Source organism: Leptonychotes weddellii, chromosome 10 (assembly GCF_054177405.1).
Source record: "Leptonychotes weddellii isolate Sample4059 chromosome 10, ASM5417740v2, whole genome shotgun sequence".
NCBI classification, from domain to species: Eukaryota; Metazoa; Chordata; class Mammalia; order Carnivora; family Phocidae; genus Leptonychotes; species Leptonychotes weddellii.
In genome coordinates, this window is record NC_138378.1 from 49,462,695 (window position 1) to 49,486,366 (window position 23,672).

A 23,672-nucleotide genomic window follows, 5' to 3' on the forward strand; every position below is an offset into this window, starting at 1 on the left:
TGACAGCGTCTTCCCTTAGAAGAGTAGGTCCCAGGAAAAGAGGAGCTATTTTCTTGGGGGGGAAAGGGTGACCCCACTTGGGAGAAGGAGCTATGGCCAAAGAGACCAGAGCAGATGGTGGCCGTGGTCCACAGAGTGGCCTGCACGAGGAGGCCCCGTGATGCAGTGTCCACTGGAGCAGTCAGGACAGTGACCACAGCGTCCCCCACAATATTCTGGATGCGCCCTGCGGGGGCAGCTTTGCTTACATGGGGAACACCTCACCTCCCTGCAAGGCTGTCCCTGTGTCTTCCACCATCTTGTTGTCCCAGCCACCTTGTACTTACTCCAGACCCCAAAATGCCGGTTTTCTGTAGCCCAAACCTTCACTATCTCATGCCCCAGAGGTGACAGCACCTCTCCCAGTCCCTGAGCAGTGAGGAGCATGGGTAACAGACATTAAAGGTGAGGGTCCCTTCACATTTCTTTTGGCAATAGGTATCCTAACTGCACTTGGACTTGTGTCCCAGCAATGTTTGGTTGGACATGGTACCATAGGCTTAACAATTGTGAGTAAAGTGATTTGAGAATGTGCAAATCGGGCACTAAAGTGGTCATAGAAAAATTATCATCCTGCTTCTAATGCCAATGGAATTATGACAACAAGGGCCAAGAGATTATTTGACAAATGTTCTGGTCAGGACGCAACAAAGCCAGAAATAACAATGTTACATGCAAACAAACTGAACCACTAAGGGAAAAAAAAGGCAACCATATTGGTCAAAATGAAAATCAAAATTCAAAGATCCCCAAAGTAATACAATCATAACCAGAAGAATGTCACATATCAAATTTCTGGAATGCAGCCAAAGCAGAAAAGCAAACAGAAGCTTGGTAACCTGTATATCTCTTGTATACATGGGAGATAACAGGAAACTGAGTAAAACTCCCTGAAATGGCCCAATACCATCTCCAGTTAAAGATGGAAGAAAGCTGTTGGGGGCTGGGTGGGGGGCAGGGGGGTGTAGTTATGGGAGGTTAGGAGGAAGAGCACAGTAGTAGGTTGCTAGGCAGACTTAAATAGGGGGTCTTCCCCCCTGGTGAATGTTTCCAATAATTTAGAGTCATCCTTCTCTTCCTAGTACAGAGAGGGAAACTTACAAGAACATTCCCCTTATAAATGGAAATATTCCATACAAAAGGGTTACTTCTGTATTCAGCGCTTCTCTCATTTCTTAAAAAGAATCGGCTCAAAACAATCCTCGTGCCCAAGAAGCATGTTTGGAGGGAGGGGGACATTCTACAACCCTTCAATCCTTTTTTAAACACAGATTGGTTCTATTACTAGGGATGTTTAATGCTTATAGGTTTTTTTTTGCTCCTCAGTCCAATTCCAACAGTCTGCTTGAAAATGGGCACAAAGAAATTTAAAATTCAGAGACTTTGAAAGTCTTTATAAGTCAGTCCTCTGTTGAGGTTTCTTAGGCACAGTGGGTTCGTGAAAGTGGTCTTCGCTACATTTTCTTGTTTTATTGTTCAAAATACTCTGTGGCCCCAGCTCTTCTGCTTATCTCTAGCATCAGTGATCCAAATCTCTTTCTGACCTTTCTGGTCTTCAACGGTTTCCTTTGAACTCCCCCCAAGGGGTACCTCGTGATTCTTCCTTCTCCTCTACAGTATCTGCTTGTCGGCTTTTTCTTTTTCTTTTTCCTTTTTTTTTAAAGAGGGACACCTAATTAGTGAGCCCTGTGGTTTGTAACCATGAAAAAAATCAGCTCTTTTGTTCAGGAGTGACCGGGAGTAAACAAACTTACCTCTTTACAAAAAATTCACACATGGTAAGGGTGGTGGGGTGGTAAGCAAATGAGGGCTTCCGGGCCAGAACACACAAGTGCATATCATCAGCAGAATTTTCTTGTCATGTTTCTATAGTCTATCCTACATGTCTTCGGCAGCAATATGAAACAAAGTAGGGAAGAGAGAGAGAGAGAGAAAGAACAAAGACAGACAGACAGACTTGGCTATGCACTGATTATTCTAGCTCATAATTCCAGCTAAAATAAAAGGCACAATTCTTACAACTGTCCCAGAAGGGCCCTCCTATAGGCTCCCTTCTTTTTTTTTTTTTAATTTATTTGGGGGAGAGAGAGAATGAGAGAGAGAAAGCATGAGAGGGGGGAGGGTCAGAGGGAGAAGCAGACCCCCCGCCGAGCAGGGAGCCCGATGCGGGACTCGATCCCGGGACTCCAGGATCATGACCTGAGCCGAAGGCAGTCGCTCAACCAACTGAGCCACCCAGGCGCCCCTCCCTTCTTTCAAACAACCAGAGCAAAACCCAAAGCACCAAGCCACCACCACATTCAGAACTGGCCTCACGATGGCAAAACTGCTGTTGCATAATGCCACGTCTAAGCCCATCTCTGTGGAGGGATTCAGGCAGTGTAGGGGCAGAAAACGCTTCGCTTCTTCCCTTCTAAGTTCGTCCACTGATGTACTGATGACATTGACATACGACAGATGAACAGGCGAAAAGCAAATTTAATTTCCTATGCGCAGGAGTTCCATAAAAATATGAGAACCAGAGAAGTGATCAAAGAGAGCAGCTTTTATACCTTTTAGACAAACAATCCATCTGTGAAGAACTGACAAGACAAAGGCGTTTGGGCTTGGAGTGGTAAAGTAGTGAGGAAGTAACAAGGTTTGTCTATACAGCTTTCTCTGCTGTGAATTCCTTACTGCTGGTGATAAGGATGCTTTCTACCTTCCTTCTGCAGAGAGGGTCCCTTTCACATGGAAAATGCATTTCCCACTTTCGGGGGGACAAAGGAAGGTCGGAGTGCCCTCCTTACGCTGGCCATTTCTCAAGTATCTTTTTTTTTTTAAATATTTTATTTATTTATTTGACAGAGACAGAGATAGCGAGAGCAGGAACACAAGCAGGGGGAGTGGGAGAGGGAGAAGCAGGCTTCCCGCCGAGCAGGGAGCCCGATGTGGGACTCGAACCCAGGACCCTGGGATCATGACCTGAGCTGAAGGCAGTCGCTTAACCAACTGAGCCACCCAGGCGCCCTCTCAAGTATCTTTAATTCAAAATAATCAACATGCCAAAAATGGCATACTTGGGGATGGTATATTCTTTTCTCCTTTAGTAGTCTTTAAACTAGCTCTTGGGGGGGGAAAAAAGAGATAAAGAAAGGGACTTCTTTTCATTTGGATGTGTCAGATATAAAAAGGAAAACCTAAAAGTGTCCTGCCTTGTCCCAGTTGGCACCAAGATGGGCTATGCTCACAATCTGGGCATTCCACTTCGGGGCGGATGAAGGTAGAGAGGCAGGTGATGGCGATCCTCCCTTACGCCAACACGTGCCTGTGCTCAACCCCCATTTTTGTGGCTCCTTGGCTTGTTCCTATAAAAAAGTTGTGACCTGAAGCATCATTTCAACAATCCAAATATGCCTTTCCCCACTCTCCCTCACTAGCCCACCGGCCCCCAGAAGGGACCCTTTGATAACTAGCCAGTCTACTCCTAGCTGCTCCATTGGAAGCAGAGATCAGCCCTCACTCTTTCTTTGATTCCCAAGGTTTGTGGAGGGAGGGGGTAGTGAGGGAGGGGTAGGGAAGCATGACAATGTTGGTTCAACTTTAATTTCATTTTACTGATTATTAAAAACATGTATCTGACTAGGTTACACAAAATAGATACTTAAAAAGTTGCTTCTGAGCCATTGTGTCATTTTATAATTTAAACCCAAACATGTTCATCATAGAAGTCCCACACTTAATATGTCTCTTTTATCTCTTTTCTAAGGGGAGAAACTTGCAACACAATTCTGGAGAAATATCTGCATTGTTTATGGTTGATATTGATCAGAAAGGAAATCTAAAAGGAAAGATTGAATGTTGAGGAGACTTTGTCAGAATTCTTTCAACTGCAAGAAACAGAAACCCAACTTAAGCAGAAATGAGGAAGAATTAACTCCTGAACTTGAGAATTCCAAGGGAATTCAGGCATGGCAAGATCCAAGATCCAAGATCCAAGATCACCAACGTCATAGGGCTTTCTTATTCTTTCTAGCTCTTCCTCTCCTTCTCTGATTGTGCTTATCTGTCTAGCTCTTCATTTTTGGCAAGATTCTTTCTTGATTCTGACAAATTCTAAGCTCGTGGAAAGAAAAAATGCTACTGGCAAATCTACTTCTGAGAGAGAGAGTGTGTTGCGGTGGGGGGTGGGGGGAGCAGAGAATGACAGAAAGCATACAATTTTCCCCACTTAGACCAGCTGAAAATATTCTTGAATGATTCTGGCTTACCCATCCTGGGGCACAAGGCCGTGGTTGAATTTGTGCAAACCATTCCATGTTAGGACGGATCAAGCCTGGATCATGGACCATGGGATCCATATGTATACAAGGAGTAGTTTCCTAATGAAATCAAAAGAAGGATCAGACCCAAAGTGTAGTCCACCACAAACCTGGACCCTGTCAAGGAATTAGCAAAACTAGGAAGAAAACCATCACATAAGGCCATCATAGCATACTGAATTTTGGAGTCAGCTAACCCTGTGTCAAATAGTATTGTATATTTGGGAAAGGTGGTGTGAGGAGTTGGATGCTAAGTGCCTGGCACATAATAGAGGCTCAACAAAATGTTAATCCCGATAGTCATCAGAAGTACCATTGGAGACACCAGGTGTCATTCTCAGTGACATGTTTATGTGTTTGTGCAAAATACCTACATTCAGTCAACCTTGCCCTGCTTTCTCCTGGTTACAAAGAGCATATACACTGCTTCCAGTGTGGTACCCACTACTACCCTCTCCCCACAGTGGCCCACATTAAATGTCAGCTCTTTGTTCTTTTCCTGAAACAAAGCTTCCATGTTATATCTCAATTCTTTTTTTTTTTTTTTTGAAAGATTTTATTTATTTATTTGACAGAGAGAGAGGGAGAGAGCATAAGCAGGGGGAGCCACAGAGGGAGGGGGAGAAGCAGGCTCTCTGCTGAGCAGGGAGCCCGTCGTGGGGCTGGATCCCAGGACCCTGGGATCACGACCCGAGCCGAAGGCAGACATCCAACTGACTGAGCCCCCCAGGCGCCCCTATTTCTCTGTTTTGTCTCAGCTAGCCATCACATTGTAACTCAATCAACTGAGTTTACCCCTGCCTGCGAGTGTGTGAATGAAGTTGTTGGGGGTATTTTCATTAACAACAAAGCAAAACAAAACCCTACTCTTGCTGATATTGTGTACACTTACTATTTTGTTTCCTTTAATTCCAGAAAGGTATGTAGTTGTAGACTGATGGAGATGTTTTTGGAGCAACACAGCTTTCTAGAATCCCTAAAATGTTACTAGGTAGCTAATCACTATGCAGAAAGCCAGATCTAATTGAGACACAAGATTACATAATAGGCATCAAGGACCATTTAAGTCAATAACAAGCACAGAACCAAAGGTTTTTGGTGTCCAGTGACATGCTGTTCTCAAAAGCTTGAGCCCACAATGACAAATGATAATCAAAAAATCCTGCCTTCGAGTTCAAGGTGAATAAGATTACGATAAGCTCACAACTAAGATCACCCTTTGTTTTGTTTCATCAGCATACTATAGGAATGCAAGAACCACACAGAGTCAGACCAATTTTAAGTTTTTCATTATGGTAAAATGTACATATAGAGTTTACCATTATTTAGTGTGCAATTCTGTGGCACTAAGTACCTTTGCATCATTGTGCAACCCATCACGCCACCCATCTTGAAAACTTGTTCATCTTCCCCAGCTGAAACTCTGCACCTATTCAAACCTAGCTTAATAATAAATGTTTCATGCATGTGAAAATACATAGAACAATATCATGAACACACATGCACCCACCACTCAGCTTCCCCAAATTACAGTTTGTCACATTTGTTCCAGATCTCCTCCTCATTCTTCTTTATTCTTTATTTCAAAGAAATGGAACATTTGTTGATGCAACCAGACACCCCCTTGTGGTCCACTCAGGCCCATTTCACTATCTTCCACCCCCAAGGTAGCCACCATGTTCACAATTTCATAACATTTTTGCATAGCCATAAATAACACATAGCACTGTTTTGTGTGTTATTGTATCTTTACTATGTCTAACTAGTATACCTATGGTGGGTACCCTTCTGCAGCTTTCCACTAACATTGCTTCAAAGACTCTTAACTCTAGGAAACCAACTGAGGGTTGTTGGAGGGGAGGTAGGTGGGCAAATGGGGTAACTGGGTGATGGGCATTAAAAAGGGCAAGCTCATCAAGTATGATGAGCACTGGGTGTTATGTGCAACTGATGATTAACCGAACTCTACATCTGAAACTAATGATGTACTATAGGTTGGCTAATTGAATTTAAATTTAAAAAAAGGGGAAAAAAGCATTGCTTTGAACTTAACCCATGTCAGGATTCCCCCCCAAATCTGGCTACGACCCTCATGGCCCTTTCCATCTCCTTTCTTGTACCGATACTGATTAGTAGGTGTGTAGGGCCGGAGTCCAGTGAAGAGTAAAGGGAAAGAAGCCATCTCTAGCCCTGTGCCTCCCTGGGTGATACCACAAAGAACACTGGATCAAGGGACCTAACTCTCATATCATGGAGTGCCAACCATGTTACCTAAAATCTTCCATTCTTTCTCATCTGAAGATCTGGGAACAAGGAATCCAAGCAAGACTTTTTGTCTGGTTCCTGATTTTCAGCTGAGGGTGAGACTGAGAATGTGCTTGGTTCCCCATAACAGAAGTACAAACAGCTCTAGCCAAAGACCCACAGAGAAGGACACTACAGAGGAATTGGTCCTACCCCCTCGCCACCCCCAGCACCTCACCCCTCACCAAAGAACAACCACGCCACATCTGGAGAGAGGTCAGAGGATGGGATTTCAACTCCTGCTCTGTCTGCTTAGCTGATAGATTACACAACTGCCCCTGGGCTTCTGCACCAGAGAAAAGTAGACTTGAGAAGAGGTGGTTTGGTGAGCACTGCCAGGTAGAGCAGGACATGGATGCATGCTCCCGCTCCGGCTCCCATGCCCATGTGTGCACCAGCCACCAGAGGTTCTGGTTTCAAGAAGTAAGAATGATGGATCGGCATGCACCTGCAGGGCTGAGAGTAGACTGTGGCAGGAAGCTGAGCTGGGAGCTTCAGGTGCAGGGAACACAAGCATCATAAGTACATGGTACAAGGCCCCCACTGCTCATCAGTGGGAAAAATAGACATATGTGAGCTCCTGGTAGGTAGGACGTGAAGGAGTCACCATTCACCCACCTGAGGCCCATGGGCAATGAGCGAGGACTGCAGTTGAGATGCCGCAGGGAGGGGGCTGCCACCACGTGCAGTCAAAGAGGTAGACATCTTTCATTTCTGTCTCTCACTGCTCTAACTAGGGTCGGAGAGACAGAGCAAGGGAACAGGTGCATGACAGCACCCCATGCCCACCTTCACTCCAGCCACGGGAGGCTGGTCTCCCATCTCCCCTGAGAGAACAAAAGGAAAAGATAGGCTTTGAATCAAATGACTGACATTTTAATATGGACTAGAGCTGCATCCTATAAACCCAAAGTACCAAAAGTGACTATGAAGCTATAAAATCTAGCCAAATTATCATTAAGGGACCTCGTGGGAAAGGGGGCTCAGCATTGGGGGGAAAATGTTTGTACCACGCTCATTGAGTTCAATGACCTGGGTACCCCTGTCTTCCACCTGCTGCAACAGCCTAATGTAATGGTTGGGATGATAAAGTGAGATTTCATTTTCCACTTTTCCTTCCTTGTTGAGACATCTCTAGAAAAGTCTTACAGGAAAATACCCATCCAATCATATAAGAAGCCCAAGGCTGCATGTTTCTGAGGCAAAAAAAGAGGAATGTAGGATCAGTGTGCCAATCTACTCTCCGCTGTATGTTATTCAGCACTATAGGGTTTTCTTTAAATCTTTATTGAGGTATAGTTAACAAATAAAATTGTAAGATATTTAAATTATACATGATGATTTGTTATACACATGAAAGGATTTCTACCATTGAGTTAATTAACACATCTATCACCTCATATATTTATCTATTTTTTTTTTTGGATGAGAACCTTTAAGTTGTAATGTCTTAGCAAATTTCTATTATACAATATGGTATTATCAACTGCGGTCACCTATTATACATTAGATACTGGGAAGTTATTCATCTTTTTTTAATTATTATTTTATTATTTTTTCCATCATGATAAGTGTACTTTTTATTTTTTATTTAAATTCAATTAATTAACATATAATGTATTGTTGGTTTCAGGCGTAGAGGTCACTATTGATTTGTATTGCTTTGTGTCAAATCAATTCTATTTAGAAGCCCTTCAAGCGGGGGAAATCAGAGGGGTAGACGAACCATGAGAGACGATGGACTCTGAAAAACAAACAGGGTTCTAGAGGGGAGGGGCGTGGGAGGATGGGTTAGCCTGGTGGTGGGTATTGAGGAGGGCACATTCTGCATGGAGCACTGGGTGTTATGCACAAACAATGAATCATGGAACACTACATCTAAAACTAATGATGTAATGTATGGGGATTAACATAAGAATAAAAAAAAAAAGAAGCCCTTCAAAATAGAAGAAAAAAATGCCAGGGCGCCCTCTGCAGGACACTTGGAGCAATCATGGGAGCCCCTTAGGCAGCCTCTGGCCTCACCGGAGTTTATGGGTTTGGGACATTCCCACTGCTCATCTGCTGGGGGTCTTAAAGAACTTCCAGGAACCCAAGCAAAGCACATCTTTTGGATTCTCTGTCTCAGGACACACCCTTGAGATGTGCGACAGGCACAGCTCCGGGGCTGGGCTGCCCTCCTCCTCTCCCTGGAGCCCACTGTGCAAAGTCCTGAAGGAATACTAGGTACTGCAGCAGTAGAACAGAAATCTGCTTCCCGTTTTATATTTGTCCTTCAAACCCCAATCTCAAAGCATGGATTCAAATAAAGTCAGGCCAGATTATCCTTATCCTGCTTGGAAACCATTATGTAGATTCACCAATCAAACTTGGACAGGAAGGAGACTGCAAGCCCATGTCACCGATGCCCCTGAGCCCCCCTTTCCCATTACTCACTCATTTGGCAGACCCCTGGGAGGGCCCTGTAGGGGCCGGCACCATGCAGGGGCGGGGTGGGGGGGCTCTCAACTTTAGACGAGGCAAAGGGCTGCACTCGCTGGGGCACAAACGAGCTCTTGTCCGAGTTGAGAGATACGACGCTTTATTTTCACCTTGAATAAGATAGACAAAGCCAGTCTATCATTCACAAAGTCCTTTGTGGGGATTTTCAAAGCTAGCTGGTAATGCTTGAGACAGAAAAGTTGGAAAACTGAGTGGGGAATTGATTTTCAAGCATGGAGGTTAGGGGCGAATTTCTAGCTCTTGTCCACCCACCCTCAATAAGATATTTGGTTTTGTTGATTTATTCCAACAGACATTGAATGCCTACTAAGAAGACCTTCTCAGTGCCTCAAACATCTCTTCCCAAGAATATCTGTGCCCTGGGGCACCTGGCTGGCTCAGTTGGAAGAGCATGCAACTCTTGATCTTGGGGTCGTGAGTTTGTTGGGTGTTGAAATTACTAAAAAAAAAGTAAATAAACTTAAAAAAAAAGAATATCTGTGCTCTATCAGTTGTGGTATAGGAAATGAAATCAAGAGGATGACATCAAAGCAGGACCAGGAACATCCTAAAACCCCAAACCCCCTCTTAGTTTGAGGGGATCTCAACATCCCCATAAGGGAGCATCTCTCCTCCGCTGCCTGCCTGCCTCAATCACGGTCTCTGTCCTTTTCCTCTATGGGAAGAGAGGTCTTCCCCACTGGGCCATTAATACAAAAGACCCCAAAACACAACATTAGCCTCTTTTGCCCTGGGTGGGTTTTGTCCTCACTGTTGTTGAAGTCACTCTATCAGAGTGGTTAGTGGGAGGCTGGATGTTTCTCTCTTTCCACGTGGAGCCTGGGCTTCTCCTCACCCTGTAGTGTGGACCGTCAGGTTTTCAAGACGTCCCCAAATGAATGGAGCAGTAGCAGAGCCCAGACCTGTAGGAGCGCCCCAGCCACCATGACGAAACCCTGCTAGAGAAGAAGCCCTGATAAGAGTCACCAGGGACAGAGCATGCTCATCCAACAGGTGCACTAGAGGGAGACAGCCCTGGGAATTACACAACCACATCCCAGCACGGAGACGTGTGTTACTGGGTCCTGCTAGATCAAAAACATCCCCCCCCCAAGTCCTGTCGATCATTTCTTCGAAATGTACAAAAACGTATAAAACAAGAAGTTTCCCATTGTCGTTACCAACATAGGAACTCAAACATGAGCCTGAAATTCTTCACTGAGACACCTTAGACTATTTCACTTTCTGGCATCTTCAGTCAACATAGTGTGAGACAACTAGTACAAGCTCTCTGGAGGGGAATTTGGAAGGACGTATCAGATGTCTTAATCTGGAAATTGTATTTCCAGTAATTTATCCAAGGAAATCGTCAGATGAATGCACCATGTTTGCCAGATTATAAATTGGAAACAACCTAAACATCCATAAATCGAGGATTAAATCAAGTACAATACATCCATCCAATGGAACACTATGCTACCATTAAAGTGATGTATGGTGACCCTAGTTAATAACACCTGTATTGCATATTTGAAAGTTGCTAAGAGAATAGATCCCAAAAGTTCTCATCACCAGAAAAAAATCATAACCACGTGTGGTGACAGACGTTGACTATCATGGTGATCATTTTACACTATATACACATATCAAATCATTATGTTGTACATCTGAAACTAATACAATGTTATATGTCAGTTATACCTCAACAAAAAAATGTAATTCTATGTTCCTTGGCTTATAACTATGTCTGTGTTATATTGCTATGTTGGTATATTAATATTTAATGGAGAACAATTAGGTATGTACTGCAAGATCAAATCTTTGTAAATATTCATATATTTAGAAGTGATATACTAAAAGGCTAATAAATATTGTTTTTACATAATTTCCTGTCTTATGAGTTTTTCTAGTGAGCAGAGTCAAGAAAAGAAAAATCTGTCTATATTTTCAAAATAAAACAAAACAAAATGCCTCCTTCCCTAGCTTCATCCTACCCTATAGAACACTCAGTCTTTCTTTTTCCCCAGGCAAATTTGCTCAAGTGTCAGAGAGTTGTGTTTTGTTTTTTTATTTTTTTATTTTTATTTTTTTGAGAGAGAGAGAGTGAGTGAGAGCATGAGCAGGGGGAGGGGCAGGGGCAGAAGAGAGAGAGAATCTCAAGCAGACTCCCCGCTGAGTGCAGATCCTGTCACAGGGTTTGATCTCACAACTCTGAGATCATGACCTGAGCGGAAATCAAGAGTTGGACCCTTAACCGACTGAGCCACCCAGGAGCCCCGGGTTTTTGTTTTTTTAAAAAAAATCTTCTTTTTAACTGGTTCATTTTTCAAACTTATTTTGGAGAAAATTTTAAACATATACAAAAATAGAGAAAATAGTATGCTAGACCCTCACGAACCTCATTCATGGCCATCTTGTTTCATCAATTCTCCCACACTTTCCACCTCTCCCGGCACTGGAGACAAATCTCAGATATCATGGTGTTTAATCCATAAGTGTTTCGGTATATCACTTCTAAAACACAAGGACTCTTGGAAACATAACAATGTTACCATTGTCATGCCAAAAACTATTAACAGTAATGCTCCAAAATCATCAAACAGCCAATCAGTGATGAATTTCCCTGGGGCCATCTCTTAAAACTGTGTTACCCTGGTTGGGTTACCTAATCTCTTACATCTTTAATTTCTTTATTTTAAAAAAGAGAAAATATAGGCTAGTTGAGAGTATTGAACGAGACAGTATATTTAAAGAGGTTAGCACAGAATCTGGAACATTCTAAACATCATTAACTAGTAGCATTGGATGATTTGTGATGTTATACACTTTCTCACTCACTAGGCATTTGTATGAATTAGCCCTCATGTTGTACATTTCCTGCTCATTTCCTCTGGCCCTTTTTCTAGTGAGCATTAAGGATATCAATCCTTAACTTCATACTTTTGCCCAGTTTTTCAGTTTATTCTATGCTTTTTTATTTAACTTATGATTATGTAGTAAAATATGCCAACCTGTCTTTCGTTTTGACTTATTATAAGATAAATCTATATTTTCTCATATTTTGTGTTTTCCTGGTTTTTCATTTGGCACATATAAACTTGGAGAAACACTCTTTAAATGAGCCCTGTAATCTATTCTTTCATTTAAAACACACACAAAAATGTAATCATTCTCTAATTCATGAGCTTCTATTTTTTACAGAATCAGGTTTTTCTTATGGTAGAGCTACTCTATAAATTAACTTTATAAAGTATATAAGATAATTTTGGGTTCACCATGTTCACAGCAATACCACCAACCAGTTCTTGTCTAGGGCTCAAAGTGCTTTTCAAATATACTGACAACCACCCTCACAAGGAAGTACTATTCTCACCTGGATCCTGGAGCTAAAACACTGTGGCTGATGGAACAGAGGGATTAGATCCCTTGAACGCATATTCTGCCTCTTTTTTCTCCTCTGCAAAGCAGATTAATGCATGTAAAGCATGCAGAAGAATATCTGAAAGGTTGTAAGTGCTCCACAAATGTTAACTAGCATCATCATCATCCTGAGCATTAATGCAGTAATGACAATAATAAGTGCAAAATGATAATTATAGTAAAAATGAAAGTATAGTAAAAACGAGATTATTATTACAATATACTAAGAGCCAATGTTCATTGAAGTCTCACTACGTGCCAAATGTCATTTTATTTGCTGGTTAGCTTGCAGCGAAGTTACTTTTATTACCCCCTTTTTACATATAAAGCAACTGAGGCACAGAGTTTGTGACTTGCCTGAAAAAATCACCAGTTTCGCAATTGTATTCAATTAGTAGGTAGTGGAGTGCAGTGACCACAGTCCAGGCAGTCTGAGGTCAGGGTCACCTTTCTGGAACCACCATGCTGAGACCCCTGGCTTGTGGACACAGAAAAAGGAGGACCTCCTGGCCCCCCTCACAACTCTTGGGCAGATTGCTGTAGTCTCGGCAGCCCAAGGGTTAGGAGCACGGTGACAGACAAAGAAAATGGCCCTACCTCAACCTTTCCCACGGCCTCAGAAGAAGAAAGATATTCTTGGCTTTAAGTTAAAGACCTTCCAAAAGCCGCCGGTGTCCCCTTGCGTGCGCACCTGTAAACACCCATTTCTGCCTGGGAAGGTGGGCCAGGTGAGGGGCGGGATGGAGGACATTGCCTCGGCCGCCAGCAGAGGGCGCCGTGGCGCCGTGAGGGGGCGGGGCACCTGCGTTGTCCCCTTTTTTTTTTTTTTTTTGCTAGGTTAAGGCGTGAATTTCATTTTCTTCTGTCTCATGAGAGAAAATGCTTTTCTCTTTCTCAATGCTTGTCACCCACGGGGCTGCTTTCTTTTCCTCTTGATGTCATCCTTTTACACAGGCAGGAAATGCTGTTCATTTAAAACTGCTGTTGGGGAGACTTCTGCTGTCCGGTGGTCATTTAAAATAACAAACAAAGCTAATTGACCGGGAAGTTAGATAATCAAAGAAGAGCCATAATAAGCTCTTGATAAAGCCTTGTTGATTAAAGAAAGCAGAATGTCATGATGGAATGGGTCACCAGCAGTCTGGGAAGCTGGAGCTGTGTTTTTCAAATTGCTCTGGAAACACAGAAGTTGGTCATTAAATAGGTTGGTGGGCTGTGACCCGCATTTTGAAAAACTGAGCCAGACTAGAACAAAATAGAATTGAACCCATAATAAGACACAGGATTTCTTTCCCGTTCTCCCTACGTGTGTGTGTGTGTACTGAGTTGCAATGTAAAATGTAATTAATCCTGTAGTTTGCAGTTTTCAAAATATGAATGCCTTTGGTAGCAAATGCCAGCACTTCACCTATAACCTCAGCTTGAGGACTCTAGGTTCTGCAGCCCTGGCCTGTCTTGCACGTGGCTCCATCTGGGGTGGGGTGAGACTAAGATGTGGGTCTTCAGGCTGGCCACATTTGATAGGTGTGTTGAAAAATCATCCAGCCCACGTGCAAGGCTCACGCCTTAAAAATGTTTTCATTTTCTAGAAAAATGCTAACCAGAATGGTGGTGGTGATGATTAGGGGGAGGGCAAGTACATCCCGCTGATAACAGAAAGAGAAGGTGGGAAATCGAGAGCAATAAGGGGCAGAGAAATGAGGGAGTGACCACAAAACCATCACCATGAAACCTTTGGTCTCCAGGGTTCTCCGGGTAAGTTAAGGGACAACATGAATAAATCAAATAAAAGAGTAGGTGTCAGTGACTCAAATTAAGAAGTAATATAGCCACTGAGTAAGAGGGGATATAAGTTATTATGCATCATTCTCCCATTTTTCTATAACTATAATCACAGTTTGGGATTCACCCAATTTTTCAGTTGACACAACCACCAGGGGAGTGTCATCAAGCTATAAATATTTGAATGGTGACAAACTGGTTCCTTGGTTGTAGGAGAAAAGGGTTTTTAATTTCTAGATTCTTAAAAAAAAATTGTCATTTTCATCTGCATTCTAAACAAATAAAACTATGATTTATATTTCAAAATTGAGAATGAAATTGACTTGAGGGACTTCTGAGATTTCCAAGACTTGCAGCTTAATGTCTCCTGGTAGACAGAGAGGGGAAGGGGGACACACTGTTCGGGTGCAGGCTTCCGTGTAGGACTGAGCCTACCATGGCCCATGGTGATGCTCCACCAGCTCTCACCATGTCCAACTCCGCCCCCCACCCCGTGACTGAGCTGCTAGAAGCCCCACCACACAGCAAGAGATTGCTGTCACATAGGAGAGAAGGAACAGAGCAAAACACAGCATAAGTTCAAAAAACATTTTGGTGCAACGTCTTTCAGCTGGGTGTCCCCCTTGAGCCCATTCTGGGCCTGAATTGGAAAAGATGTGCTTTCTCCTCTTCTGAGGTGGGAGGAGGTGAGGGCTGAGTAGTCTCCTGAGGAAGACAAGAAAACCTGTATCTTGTAGCCCAAACCATTTGAAGGTGTATCCCTGTAGATTCCATTCTGGTTTTATTTTTAAGATTTTATTTATTTATTTGAGAGTGAGTGAGAGTAAGAGAGATCACAGAGGGAGAGGAAGAAGCAGACTCGCTGCTGAGCAGAGAGCCTGACGTGGGGCTCGATCCCAGGATCCTGAGATCATGACCTGAGCCGAAGGCAGTCGCCTAACCAACTGAGCCACCCAGAAGCCCTGATTCCATTCTGTTTTGTTATCTCTTCTCCTCCTGTAAAATCTTTTTGGTCCTTGCAGATGTCAGCTGTGCTCCTAGGAATTAGTCAACGGTAGTTAGGCCGGAGCATCCAAGGTGGGCAGTGGCAAGTGTTGTTTATAAGAAAGCCTCTGAAGAAAGATGACTCTGGAAGACAAGAGCCAGGGCTACCGGTCTAATTTCTCTTCTTAAGGGGAGAATATCTCTCTCCCTGAGGACTAGGGTTTGACTTTTATTAAAGCAAATGGCAGGGGCGCCTGGGAGGCTCAGTCATTTAAGCATCTGCCTTCAGCTCAAGTCATGATCCCAGGATCCTGGGATCGAGTCCCACGTTGGGCTCCCTGCTCCACAGGGAGTCTGCTTCTCCCTCTGCCCCTCCCCACACTCAGTCTCCCAATCCCTGTCTCTTTCTCTCAAATAAATAAATAAAAACTTAAAAAAAAAAAAAAGCAAATCGCAGCACCCCTTCGAAGCTACCTGTGTATGGAAGGGAGAAGGGTTCCCATCCGTCAAGGACCCCAGAAGAATTCCATCTGAGATGTGTGGCCTCCAGCCATTGAGACCTGATGTTCTGCAGCTGTGTGAGCCAGCGTCACCCCCAGTCACTTATTCTAGACATCATGGATTTGTCATCGATAGTCTTTATTTTAAGAGGGAAGCCAGGGAGGAATTTTCCACTTTCTTAATTTTCCAGACATAGCCCTGGATAAATCAACCAAACAAAGCATGTGTTGAAGGAAAGTTTATGAAAATATGAATCAGGATCAAGAGCCAAGGAAAGGTCAACGGACTGGGCCACAGCAGGCAGCTCTCTGAGTCACTGCGGGGCTCAGCAGGGGCAGAAGACACTGAGGGTCTGTGCCCCCCAGTCCCCATGTAGGTCAGATAGCTCCTTGTAGCTCTGTGAGGTTGCCAAGCACTTTCACGTGTGTCTTTATCTCGGTTGACCTTCTGGGAAAAGACCAGACCTTCCTGGGCCCTTTATTTGATGTGACTCAATCTTCACCCAGGACTTTCTCATGGGCAGACTCACGGTATTTGAGGGGGAGAAACCAAAGGAAGTGGGTTCTGGGGCTGACTCATTATAGGAAGGTGAGCCAAAAGGTAACCGAGGGGTTCAACACCTATATTTCATCTTTCCTCTGACCCATTCACCTCTCACCCTTGCCCTCAGGTCAGTCCTGTCCCCTCAAGTTATCCCAAGAGACCTGGGACCTGCCCCCAAGGAATGGGGTGAAGGCCTCTTTTACCTCACCAAGCCCCGCTGGGGGAGACATGAGAGAATGGGTGGTGACCTTCAGCTTTCATATAATCTGCCTTTTTGTCCATTATCCACGGACATCTAAATCTTCTTTCTTATGCACACTTAGACATGAGTCCATCAGCCGGCAAATAAATCTTACCTTCTAACCACCATTTCAGTGGCAATTCAATTACTTATATCTTTACCAGATTGTATCCCTTTATTCCATTAAATACTCATGGAAATTAACAATGGAAATGCTCAAAGTAGTAAACTAATAATAATAAAATGGAAAATGAGATGGGTATCACCAAGTATTCAAAATGACAAATATTTAGTATGAGGCTTAATGCTCCTTGATTTCTAGCAGCTTAATTATGGGTCTAAATGCTGAGATTAAATGCTAAAGAACACCTACAAAACAGTGGAAATGTACATTTTGGAGACTGCGTTATGAATAAAATGGAGGGAGCTCAGTGGAACTCCAGCACCCCTTCCCTGAAATCTCCGTAGGGATCAGCCCATTCTCTGACATGAGTCATTAATGAGTCATTAATGGTTTCTCCATTTTGGACCAAGGGCTGTCTACACAAATGCTACTTCAAGCCCTTCTCTCCCACCACCACCCCCCAACCAAAGAGTGCCTCTGATTCCCTGCTACAGAAATTCTGGAAGCAGTCTTCAGGGCAAATTGTCAATTCTCATTTTAGGAGTGTTCGGGTGAAATTACGGCAAGAAGTGAACAATCCCCAGTACCGTAGCAGGGTGCTTGGAATCACAGCTGCTGAGTGTCTAAGGGGGAAGGGAACATGATCTAAGAGGTGGTAGGACGGGTTTGAGGCCAGGGGCGGGGTAACAGCGTTATCCTCCAGAGGCCCAGGAGAGGGATAGGATTGTCAATTGGGTCTTCCCAGTTCAGGTACTTCCTTCAAATACTCTTCTGGCCTGGGCTACTGTGTGGTAGAATGAGTATGGCTAAAGCTTATTCCTGGCACTCATCTCCTAGGACGAGGCTTCAAAGCTCCTTGAGCTCCCCACCATCAAGACCAAGCAGCAAGCAAGGATAATAATCAAAGTCTCCATCAGAGCAGATATTCCTGTGTGGATACCCAGGGGATCAGGAAGGCTGGGGGTCCCTGCATATGTGGAAGAGGACACCAGCCAGCAGACAGGGCAGGATGGTTTGGAAAATTACTCCAGCCGAGAGCCCACAGCTCGGGGCACAGTCATAGATCCATCGATGCCAATACGGAGCACCCCGTCTCCAGGGGCATTTTTTGTGTGTGTAACTTTAAGAAGCTAGTAGAAAATTTAGGATTCTCCAAAAGCCATGAGCTGCCTACTGCAAAACATTCAGTGCCAATGGATTTTTTTTCCCTTTCAATTGAACTTTTTCCCCTGAATATCATGACCAGAGTTCTTTCAAGTGTGTCCAATCTGTCCATAAATAGCAACCACTTATCATGCCCATACTCACTTATGTCATCTCTTTTTTCCTCACATCAACCCCGAATGATGACAAGCTCAGAGAGGTTGACCAGCTTCTCAAAGGCCCCACAGTTAGTGGAAAAGTCAAGTTTCAAATACAAGCTCTTCCCCACTAGGCAGAGCCCTGGACCCCCAGGCGCCCAAGTGGTAATGAGGCTCCAGGCAAGAGGTAAAATTCAGTTAACTCCAGTGCTTTGTGTTAGCTGTGATAAAGCTGTCCCAGGAAAGGACATAGCCTCCTTCATTGACCTCTCTCATCTAAAACCTCTAGCCATTCAGATGGATCCATTCAAGAAAGGTAAAATTTATTGAAGAAATTCTTAATCCTGAATGTTAAATTTTGTATGAACCTAAATGCTACAGTTTTGTTTACTGCCAGGTAGAAACAAGACCAAACAAAAAATGTGTGTGATCCTGACAAAGCCCAGAGTAAATCAAGGGAAATCACTCTGAAGCCCTAACTGTGTAATTCTAGAAGCCCATTCTCAGATTTCTAGGAGTTAGTTCCATTGAGTGGCTGTTGTCACAGGACTGAGAGGGTCAGAAAAGTTGTCGTAGGATAAGAGCCACGGCACAGTGAGAAGACAGGAGACATCTGTCCCAGCTCTGCCACCAAGTATCAAGCATCTTTAGTTTACTCCCTTCACTCTTCCGGCCCCTATCTGACTAGGATCTGTTTCCCAATTTTTTTTTTTTTACGTCATGGTGCACACACAGGTAAGGCCTACAGCTCCAGACACGCCATGAGGAAATATCTCAGGAGTAACAGTCCTCGGAGACCTGCAGCTCATTTGTGGCAGACCAGTAAGGTAGCCCTGGGCTAGATGATGACTAAAATACCACAAAAATCCCAAGTCTTTGTTCCTTTCCAAACAACTTTTAGGAGGACCCCCAAATGGCTCACTAGGCACGTTTATCACTGGACCTCTACACAGAACCATGTAAAATTCCGAGATCACATCTTATAAGTACAGAAATGAAAGTCCCTCCAGGGAAGGGGTCTTTTTCCCACAGCCTGGGGACCTTCTGTAAGGTCCCATTGAGGAGCTTGAAAAACTCTGTCAACCTTCTCAAAATGCAGCCAAAATTTTGTGTGTATGTACATTTTTTCTAGGGAGATATCCACATTGCTCCTCAAATTATCAGAAAGGGCCACTGTTTAAAAGGACAGAACTTACTGGGATAAGACAAGTTTTATCCATCTTTGAAGCCATGTGGCTGTACTGTACAAATCCTGATTCAGAGCACTTGGTCCATCACTAGGAGAGTATATTCAAGCCTGAGAACACCAGCACCATGTCCAAATACATGAAAGGCCAGAACCCTTGAGAAAAGGCACCTCTTGTATAGGACACAAAACATATTTAATAACAATAGAATTGCAATGTGCAGATATAATTCATTCATGTTATTGCATTAATAATACAGCTTTACATACTTTTAGACAAAAAGAAACATAGGGCACAGGTTGGAGGGGAAGGAAGTTTTTGACTTAAAAAATCATTCCAATCAAGAAATTCACCAACAGTACTGGTCTCCCATAAGTCACAGATTTTCAGAAAATACCTTTACCTCTGATGGATTGGCTTTCTTTTTTTCTGACAGCCTCAACTTGTCATTTATTTATAAAAGGTTAGTCACTGAAGAATCCTGGAGAATCTCTTTCTAAAATTCATAGGCAACTGGGACAGCCTGACAAGAGGACACACCCCAGGGTCTCACCCTGTCTCCTGACTCGTGGGGCTGCTCTGTCTTTCTTCACTCTCTGGAGAGAAAGGGCTTGGAAGGGAGGGGAAGGCTGTAGGGGATGGGATCCACATAGGACACAGTGAAGGGCAAAGTGCCCCTCTGATGTCTGTGGCCATAGAGCCTTCTCCAGCATCAATTGCAATCTCCAGGTACCAAGCAGAGGAGAGAAAACTCAGGGGTGAGAGGAACAGAAGGAGGAACACATCAGCCACCATCACTTCGCTTCTGGGTGCACCAAGAGAAGCAGCTTCCTTTACTTAAACTGGCAAATTCTCCATGAAAAATCACGACTCCCATGTTGGAGACAGAAACCGAGAAGCAAAGAATTCACAAACATCTGATTAGAAGGATCCTCCTGAGCTTCTTATTTCTGTTGGTTGTCCCTTGTCACCATAATAAAATCGATACCTGCTGGGGCGCCTGGGTGGCTCAGACGGTTAAGCGTCTGCCTTCGGCTCAGGTCATGATCCCGGAGTCCTGGGATCAAGTCCCGCATCGGGCTCCCTGCTCCTTGGGAGCCTGCTTCTCCCTCTGCTTCTCTCTCTCTCTGTCTCTCATGAATAAATAAATAAAATCTTTAAAAAAAAAAAATCGAGGGGCACCTGAGTGGCTCAGTTGGTTAAGCCACTGCCTTTGGCTCAGGTCATGATCCTGGAGTCCCGGGATCGAGTCCCGCATCGGGCTCCCTGCTCGGCGGGGAGCCTGCTTCTCCCTCTGACCCTCCCCCCTCTCATGTGCTCTCTCTCTCTCATTCTCTCTGTCTCAAATAAATAAATAAAATTTAAAAAAAAAAAATCGATACCTGCTGCCGTTCACCCAGGGAAGAAAGAAAGAAGGGAGGGGGGACTCCATAAGAAGAATGAAACAAAAAGCAAATATTACACGTGAATCTTAAGGACCTATGGCTAAGTGGAATAAGCCAGGCACAAAAGGGCAAATCCTGTATGATTCCACTTACATGAGGTGCCTGGAGGAGCCGAAATCATAGACACATAAAGCAGAACGTTGCCAGAGGCTGTGGGCAGGGGAGAGGGGGAGGTAGTGTTTAACAGGGAGAGAGTTCCATTTGGGAAAGATGACAAAGTCCCACCAGACACTTTATGCTATCGGCAGCCCGAGAAGGACACAGAGCCACCTGGTCCTTTTCCCTGCTCCCCATACACTCTGCTCCTCCCTGCATGCTGGGGTCCCTGTTCTCACCCCTCCTGCTCCTCCCCACCTCCCCCTCCCCTGTCCTGCCCACTGGCTGACCCCCTTCCAGCCCCCATGGACTCTTCATTAGGGCCGCTATCACGAGATACCATAGGCCAAGTGGCTTACAAACAACAAAAATTAATTTCTCACAGCTGTGGAGACAAGAAGTCTGAGAACAGGTGCCTTCGTGGTCAGGTGAGGACCTTTTTCCAGATCACAGACTTCTTGCTGTGTCCTCACATGGCCGAAGTGGCAATGGACTTCTTGGGGTATCTTCTATGAGAGTACTAATCCTATTCAGGAGGTCTCCACCCTTCTGACCTGATCACCTCTGGAAGGCCCCACCTCCCAATACCATGACACTGGGTGTTAGGACTGCAACATGTGAATTTGGGGGACACAAACATTCTGACCCCAGCAGGCCACTTGTTAGGGCTTGATGTCATCAGCCACAGAACGAGAGACGTGGACTCTATCTAAGCTCCTCAGGTGGGGGTCTTTGAAAGTAGTGATGAGTTTACAGCTAATTTTGAGCATCAAAAGTCCTTGCACCTTGTTAAATCATAAATGGACCTGTGATGAGGGGACGCTGGCTAACTGAAGGATTACTTTGTTTTACGTGGACCAGAATCACATCATCTTGGTGTGCTGTTTCTCTCACATGTTGCTCAGAATCCCAGCCTTCTTGGCCAGCTGGAAAAACAAGTGAATTGTTACTTATTTTGATTTGACAAATCCTTTCCTTTCAAGGCTGGGGCCCAACAGGATGGTGATTAATGGGCAATCCCAGTGGGGCCACACTTGGTCCCCACTGGTCTGTGTGACCACTCAGTGGCTTCCAGTATGAGTGTGCTAAAATCGTGGTCACGAAAAAAGTGCAGTTCTCCTTGCCAGCCCTCCCCAAGCCCACAGATTGCCTCCTGCCAGCCCCTGACTTCCATCTCTGGCCCCATGGGTGCCACACCATGCACCAAACTTCCTGACAACTCAACTGCCACTCTACAGTCCTCCATGTCCCATTCCCCAGGGGCTCACATGCTACATCTGCTCTGTGTTCAGGGAGTGTTCATCAGAGCCCATAAGTGAATGAGGGCCTTCTGGAAGGGTGATGCCTTTCCCTAAAGAAGGAGCTCTGATCAAAATGAGCAGCAAACAGAGGACCTGTAGCAACAAGTACACAACGGCAAGCTTCAAGCCGACTGCCCAAATGCCATGTGTCCTTGTCCAACCATGAGCCACCCCATGCCGACCACGCCATCACGGGTGACCAACCCCACATTGGCCCCCCACTAGCCAGCCAGGAGGTATCAGGACGTGTGCTTCAGCAGCTGGGCAGAAGAAGATGGTGGCAGCCTTTTGGGTGGCATGTGATACCTCACTTTTTTCCAGAACTTGGACTTTGCGCACTGTGACTGCTCTGTGAAGTCCCCACTCCACTGGACGGCCCCGTGCTTCTGCTTGATGTACTGAATTGACTCCGGCATGGCCGCGTAGTCCTCAACTTTCTCCAGTTCAATCAGGATGACCTTCATCCCGTCCTGGATGAGCGCATTGTAGACTGCAATTTGTTCTTCCGACATGTTCTTTAACAAGTCAAAGCTCAGGGATTCAGGAACTAAGATGATGATCAGTCTCCTGCACAGCTTGATGTTTTCGTCAATGACATTGGCCACTGCTGCAAATAAAGAAGATGCAGACTGTCTCAGGAGTGAAAGAGCCTAGATCGATCTCTGAGAATATTAGAAATGGGCCCTGGATAAAGGCAACATGGACTTTAAAATAAATGTGACTTAGGAATGGGTAACAAAAGTGATTTTTTTTTTAACATATATCCTATCTTCTGTGAAGCCTTCCTGATTTTCCCTGAAAAATTGGTCCTTTGTGTTCATAAGTCATATTTTTTGGTAGTTAGTTGCTGATAGGTCACTTTCCTTAGCCCACTGACTGCACCCACAGACCGTGACCTACCCAGAACAAGGGTCTTATCGTGCCTAACTTTGTATCACCAACTTAACTGAAGGTCTAGTATATATTAGATGATGAACACATTTTTTAAATAAATAGATTTTAAAAGGACAGGGAAAATGTAGGTAGTTCCAATGTTGTATTAATCTTTATTTGTGTTTTCCTCTTGGGCTTCGTAGCTAGCTAAATGCCCAGGATTTATAGGACTAACCTGAAACTAAATAACACCCCCTGATGATTTCTTGGGGAGAGTTCTGGAAATATCCAGCTATGGATGAAACTTGGTCTTTTTTAGCATAACGACTAACTTTTTTATCCTCCTTTTTCTTAGAATATAAAAATACACTGTGACCTCCCCAAGTTCATGTTCTTCTTCTCTTTGGCATATTTTTCTAGCCCCTAGAATTTTACAAGGCACACAGCAGGTGCTCAATAAATATTTGCTGAATAAGTGAGTGAAAGAATATGCTTATGAAATTTGAAGTCTTCCACACATTTATGGCGAGCACTAGATCAGATTTTCAGTTCCTCATGGAGGCTGATCTTATAACTTGAAAAGATGCGGGCTGAGATATAGTTGTCACTCACCACGGATATGGGCAACCTACAAATCCAAAGTACTCAGCAACCTTTCCAAATGACCCAGAGAAGGCCACTACCAAATGCTGTAAAGTAGTCATCTTGGTTTCCTCTTGACTAGTGCAGGATGCTTATTTCAAATTTCG

The 23,672-nt window shown here is 44.2% G+C and overlaps 1 protein-coding gene across 2 annotated transcripts in view; it reads right to left on the reverse strand.

Annotated features, from left to right (window-relative positions):
- Window positions 1–19,395: 19,395 nt before the first annotated feature.
- Window positions 19,396–23,672, reverse strand: part of IL1RL2 (interleukin 1 receptor like 2) — a 38,740-nt gene continuing 34,463 nt past the window's right edge. For both annotated transcript variants that reach the window (XM_081833343.1, XM_031032491.2), the window contains exons 11-12: window positions 20,591–22,657; window positions 19,396–20,196 (exon numbers count right to left, since the gene is read on the reverse strand). In XM_081833343.1, coding sequence (XP_081689469.1) covers window positions 22,290–22,657 — 368 coding nt within the window. In that variant the 3' untranslated portion in view covers window positions 19,396–20,196; window positions 20,591–22,289. The remainder of the gene's footprint in view (window positions 20,197–20,590; window positions 22,658–23,672) is intronic.